Source organism: Nicotiana tabacum, chromosome 1 (genome assembly GCF_000715075.1).
Source record: "Nicotiana tabacum cultivar K326 chromosome 1, ASM71507v2, whole genome shotgun sequence".
NCBI lineage: Eukaryota > Viridiplantae > Streptophyta > Magnoliopsida > Solanales > Solanaceae > Nicotiana > Nicotiana tabacum.
In genome coordinates, this window is record NC_134080.1 from 96,037,169 (window position 1) to 96,043,748 (window position 6,580).

Consider the following 6,580-nt stretch of genomic DNA (forward strand, 5'->3'; position numbering starts at 1 on the left):
GTTATGCTTCGCAGTAATAAGTTACGACGATGTTTCACCCTGTAGTATTTTACGTTGATATTGTCTTAAGGTAATTGACATCAGTCCAAGGAAAAGATTATTTGGGGATTATAAGGATTATGCTATTTCACAAGTGATTAGTAAATTCATGAAGGTGAAAGGGGGAGCAAGTCTATGAAACGAAATTTTGTCAAAGTTTGGTATTTTGGGATAAAATATGGCCCGACTAAAATACTTGGTATTTATGGACTAGTGTCATACAAAGTACTACATGGCCATGATAGTAAAGTGTACAAGGTATGTTAAAAGAGAGTAGTATTTAATTAAGTTGAGATAATTTTTAAATTATGCGGGTAATTAATTAATTACCGGGTAATGGAACATTACCCAATTAACTAATAAGTGGGTAAAGATTAATAATCTTCACCCACCCTTCCATGTGGCATAAAGCCACAAGGCAAACGATGACCCTTAAGCCACCTTGCCAGATGGCTATTATGTAGCCAAACCAAGAATTAAATCTTAAAGACTTATAGATATTATCCATAGACTTTATGAGAATTCTTGGTAAAAGGCCAAAACCAATCTGCCTAAAAGCCAAGAATAAAGTTGAAAGAAGAAGCATTTCAAACAAAATTGCTTCTTGGGAATTCCAAACGAAAGCTTTCATTTAAAGCAATTGTCGTCCAAATTTCAACAAGAACAAAGCAAGATTTCGTTCTTCAATTCCAAAGCGCAGAAGCTTAATCCGATTTTTGGGTTTTAAATTTAATCCACGAAGGTTTCCAATGGGATAATTATACGGAGTTGTTCCTACTTCAGGTATGTTAAGGCTATCCCTTTTTTCTTTTGGCATGATCCATACGATGCAAACGAAACGTGCAAATGCACAAATTCCATAAATGACTCTATTCATAGAAGTATTAGAGATATCTATGTTCTTAAATTTCCAGTTCAGAAAAATATGAAAGTTGAAAAAAAAAAGAGTTTACTTTATGACATTGCTCAAAGACAAAATGGTCTTATGACAATTCCAAAAGATTTTATTAATTTACTTTTCATGCATTGAATTTATTTGCATTGACCCATGATTAGACGACATTATATATGCGTATATATGTATGTATATATATGTATAAGGGATATAGGAAAGGTTATGGCGTTATATACGCACCACCACCTGATCAGCTTGTATATGATGATGATGTTGCCCACGGTGGCTGAAATATGATTCAAACGGCGTTATATACGCGTATATATGTATGTATATGTATGTATATGGGATATGGGAAAGGTTATGGCGTTATATACGCACCACCACTTGATCAGCTGGTATACGATGATGATTTTGCCAAAGTAGCCGATATGATATGATGGGATACCCTTAGAGGCTGATGATGTTATGAAACATGTACCTATGCACGACATGGCGTTCATATGCATATGCATGACGCTAAAAGTAATTCATGATTTACAAAGTTATTCAGACTTACAGGTTGAGTCATGTACTCTATATTTCTTCCATGTCTCTTATGTATTTATTTATATGCCTTACATACTCGATACATTATTCGTACTGATGTTCCTTTTCCCTAGGGGCGCTGCATTTCATGCCCGCAAGTCCCGATAGACAGGTCGAGAGCCCTCCAAGTAGGCTATCAGCTCAGCGGAAGATGTTGGTGCGCTCCATTTGCTTCGGAGTTGCTCGTTTGGTAAGTATGATTTAGACGTATATTGTTTGGTATGGCGGGACTCTGTCCCGATCTTTATGATATTTATGTACTCTTAGAGGCATGTAGACATATGTCGTGTACATAAAAGATTGTATGGCCTTATCAACCTATGTTTTGAGTTTATAAAGGATTATGTTGGCCTATTAGGCCCGTATGTCATATGTATATGATGATGTAATGAGAAAGATACGTTACGTTGGTACTCGGTTGAGTAAGGTACTGGTGCCCGTCGCGGCCCATCGGTTTGAGTCGTGACATTATCTATACCTGCAGGCATGAATGTAGCGTCCCCAACAAAAAGACGTCAGTACGAATAATGTACTGAGTATGTAAGGCTTGTAACTTAGTATATAAAGAACATGGAAGAAACATGTAGTAAAGGGCTCAACCTGTAAGTCTGGCTAGCTCTGTAAATCATGAAATATTTGTAGTGTCATGCATATGCGTATGAATGTCATGTCGTGCATAGGTACATGTGTTCATCCCATCATCAAGCCTCTAAGGGCATCCCGTCATATCATCTTGGCCATTGTGGGCAAAATTATCAACGTATACCAGTTGATCAGGTGGTGATGCGTATATAACGCCGTAATCATTTTCCATATCCCATATACATACATATTTACATATATACGTGTATATAATGCCATTTGGTCATGGGTCAATGCACATGTATGAATGGGTGAAATGCATGAAAAAAACGTAAAAATCTCAATATAACGTTGTAACCTTTTCCCATATTCCATATACATATATATGCAAATATACGTGTATATAACGCTGTCTGAGTCATGGGTAAATGCACATGTAAATGAGCGCAATGCATGAGAAGTACGTTAATAAAACTTCTTGAAACATCAAAATACCATTATACCTCTAATTAATATCATTTTACAATAAATAAATAATATAAACATCCTTAACCACTACGAGTAGAAATACTTATGAAATAACATTACGTTTACGTATCGTTGCTGGATCATGCCAAAAGAAGGAAGAATTAACCTTGACATATCTGAACCTGTTCTCTTGTAAGAAGATCAAGAGTTGTAATTTGCGTTCCTCTCATCTGATATGGTTTTGGCATTGTAATTTAGTTACCTTTATGCTTTCGTTAAATCTAATATCTGGTACTTATTTCTTTACTTACTGCATCTCCTCCTTATCCTTCTTAATTTCTGTCCAATGACCTTTCATCTTTTGTCAAGAAAAAATCGCCGTCTTCAGGCGCATGACAAATCAAGGATGTGAATTTCAGTTTTCTTATTTTGTTAAAGAGATCCAGTCAACAAATAATTGGAGTTCACGTATCCGAGATGAAACTTCAAGAGAAGGGGTTATGGGCTGTTCCTCATCCATGGCTAAACCTTCTAATTCAAAAGAGCAAGATTCATGACTTTGCACAAGAAGTTTTTGGGAAGATTCTTACCGACACTAGCCACGGTCCTATACTCATCTACCCAGTCAACAAATCAAAGTATTGAAATCATCATCACTAAAACCAATCTTCTTATTAAGGATATATGCATTTTCCTAACATGATCTACGACCATTTATCATTTTCTCAGACATATTAATAGCTTCCTTTGCTTCTCCATGCTGTGCATAAGTGGATATCATAGAATTCCAACATGCGATATCTCTCTGGAGAGCGGAATCAAACATCCTCTGTGCTTCTTCCAAGCTTCCACACTAGGAGTACACATCAACCAGTGCATTTGTAACATGCGGATCAAAATCTACGCCGACTTTTACAATCTGGTTATGAAACCAGAGACCGTGGAGGAGACTTACTAGGTTACTAGAAGAAACAATGAGGGCAACAAAAGTCAACGTATTTGGCTTTTGCAAACAATGCTGCAATTTTAGGAAGAGCTTTAGAGCCTTTTCATTTTCACACTGTTGTATATACCCAAACAACATAGAACTCCATACAGCAATATCCTTCTCATTCATCTCATTAAATACTTGCCTTGCATCTTTAACAGATGAACATTTTGAGTAAACATCTATTAGGATGCTACAAACAAACATGCCAGCCGAAAAACCAAATTTTATGGTGAGAGCATGAAGTTGCATACTCAATTCCAAGGAAAAGAGTGAAGCTGAAGCACCAAGCAGGCTAACAAAAGTCAAAAGGCTTGGAAGAATCAGATTATCTCTCATTTCAGCAAATAGTTGAGAAACTTACACATTACTATTAGAGGATACTTTAGATAGAGCCACATAAGCTCATATGACTACTTAGTCCAATAGTGGCTTACTGTCACGTTTTGCCTTTATCCAAAATATTTTGGGTAATTGCCAATTACCCGCGTGATTAAGAATTGTCTCAATTTACTTAAAATTCTACTTATATTTAATATACTTTATACACTTTACTATAATATACTTTACTATTATGATCATGTGGTACCATATAAAATAAATACATACACGATTATTTTATTAAAACATTCATGTAAAAATACATATATTTTCTCCACTTCTAATTTTCCTAATCTCATATAAAGAGTAAAAAAATTTGTACACTTAATTCTTAAAAATGGTAAAAAGATAGCCTTCTTTCCTTGAAAATAATTTCTATCTTTACAATAAAGAAAATCTCATAAATTTCTCATTTTACGTGCGTAATTTAAAACATATTCGAAAATAGTAATATTAATAATTATATAAAAAACATTTTTTTCAAATTATTTTACAAAAATATTTCACTCAAAATACCATATCAAATGTAAGCTAGAGCGAGTGATAAAAGGCCTGATCGTCTATAGTCTTGATTATTATTCTTATTATTACTAATATCATTATTGTTATTTGGCTCTAATTAACTAAAATTTACATTTGAAGAACATTCCATAGCCATTAGTTTAATTCTAAAAAATTTCCTAACAAAGAAATATTAGAAACCAAATGTACCATTCTTTGTTCCATAAAAAGTGCTATTATTATCTATTCTTAATTTAAATCTCGGTTTTCTTCATTTACTAATATTAAAGTATGGGATGTAACACACAACATGGGTCCCGACCAAACTCAATTTAAGAGAATTAGTCTTTAAGGAAATAAAGCAGTTTAAACAAATGGAAATTATTTTAAAACGGGAATTAAAGGGGTCCTAAGCTTATTAGCCTATAGGATGACTTCCATACAATACTCGGTAATCTTCCCCAAATTGAGGTGTTAAGCGTAGCATTAGTGCACAGGTCATCATCTCCTTTACTACCTAATTACCCTCCCTTTTCAATTATTACCTAAGCGTTCTAATAATATCCAGTACGTACCTTATGCGTGCACTACCCGTCCCTTACCTCTGGCCTTGGAGGTGTTTAGGACCTCTATTTAAGGTGGTTCTAGACTTACCTATGTTGTTTAAAAGGAGAAAACTAAGCAACAAACAAAAGTCAAGTAGGAATGTCACATAAGGAGCAATTAAGTGGGCTCATGTTAACCTCCACAAATAGACAAACAAATGCACGCTATTCAAACAAGCAATTTTAAATGATTTTAGGATCCTATAGGCAGGATATCTAAATGAGCACAAAATAGAATATACAACAATGTTAAAGCGAGCAGACGAGTGCCTATCAGTTTTCCTACTGATTTGGTTAATACTCTAAATCCGAGCATATGTCAAACAAGCAATCATAGTTTTTTAGTCACACAATTTTAATTATCCTACAAGCTTGCATAAGTGATAGTCGAGTAGAACCCTATAGACATGGTATCTAAATTGTAAACTAGTTATTGATTTTAACAAGCAGATTTCATCTTTTAGATCCTATAGGCATACTTTCTAAGTGCTGAAACAGATTATAATTCTTATAGACATGATATCTAAACACAAAAACTGAGTTTTTACACTTACTTCCTATAGGAATGATGTCTAAGTGTCAAGACTGATTTTATACTTATTTCCTATAGGCATGATATCTAAGCGCAAAACTGATATTTCCTATAGGCATGATAACTATATGCAGAATTGATTATTTTATTTCTTATAGGTATGGTATCTAGGTGATTTTTAATTCCTATAGGCAAAATCTCTATTAATCATATGTAGGCATAATTCTTTAAGAACATTATCAGGAAAATTGTTATTCAAACAGACAAGATCCTATAGACATGGTTACTAATGCATAAAATGAGCATAGATCTTGTGGACATGATTTCTAATGCAAAGAATCTATGAACATAATTTCTAGCATATGAGTGAAGTAAGAAAAATAATTAGAAAGCCCTATAAACATGATCTCTAAATAGGTATAATGCTCACTTAATCATCAATAATCCTATAGGCAGGATTTCTACCCGAGTTTCAAGTAAAGATAAAGGATAACCCCCTACCCCCCAGCTTTTACTAATAACCCCATATCTATTTTTTACAAGGATTATTACATTATTACAGACTAATACGAATAGATTACACAATGAAAAAAATTATTATACTATAGGGAGCCTTAGCAGGACCAATGTCAACCTGGAAGTTAGGCCTTCAAGCAAGTCTGACGTCCACATGTATTCCACAATACACAAAATGGGCTTCTGGTGTGTCAAAGATCCCAAAGGCCTCAGGGACCCCGGACAATGCTCACACCAAAACCTTTTCAAATAAACAGTTTTGTAAAAAGTTTGGAAGATCATCCCCAATGTGTCATAGTTCAGAGGAATCTCATGGAACCTAGGTAGTGCTTATACTGGGGGTGGTAGGACCCTAGATAACTAAGAGTAGAAGTTTGAAAATAGTGTATAAGGGTAGGGGAAAGTTTCAGAAAGAAAGCATCAGAACAGAACCATATTTCAGCAGATTGACTCGGATATAGTTACCAGTAGTTAAACAATCACAA

At 34.5% G+C, this 6,580-nt stretch overlaps 1 protein-coding gene and 1 long non-coding RNA gene across 2 annotated transcripts; one reads left to right on the top strand and one right to left on the bottom strand.

Moving 5' to 3' along the window:
* Positions 1-576: 576 nt before the first annotated feature.
* On the top strand, positions 577-1,712 carry LOC142181487 (uncharacterized). The gene is made up of 2 exons (XR_012710155.1): positions 577-822; positions 1,597-1,712. It is a non-coding gene; the product is annotated as an uncharacterized LOC142181487 (long non-coding RNA).
* A 1,554-nt stretch (positions 1,713-3,266) lies between these two features.
* On the bottom strand, positions 3,267-3,899 carry LOC142163136 (pentatricopeptide repeat-containing protein At4g39530-like). The gene is made up of 2 exons (XM_075220391.1): positions 3,528-3,899; positions 3,267-3,425 (listed from the first exon to the last, which is right to left on the bottom strand). Exons 1-2 carry the CDS (start codon positions 3,897-3,899, stop codon positions 3,267-3,269), a joined length of 531 nt encoding a protein of 176 aa, XP_075076492.1.
* Between the last annotated feature and the right edge of the window lie 2,681 nt (positions 3,900-6,580).

What these genes read in the sequence shown, in the direction of transcription:
- LOC142163136 (XM_075220391.1), bottom strand. Translation starts at nt 3,899, where the DNA reads ATGAGAGATAATCTGATTCTTCCAAGCCTTTTGACTTTTGTTAGCCTG. An exon ending in TTGTTTCTTCTAGTAACCTA is followed by an intron (nt 3,426 to 3,527) that starts GTAAGTCTCCTC and finishes GTGTACTCCTAG; the next exon opens with TGTGGAAGCTTGGAAGAAGC.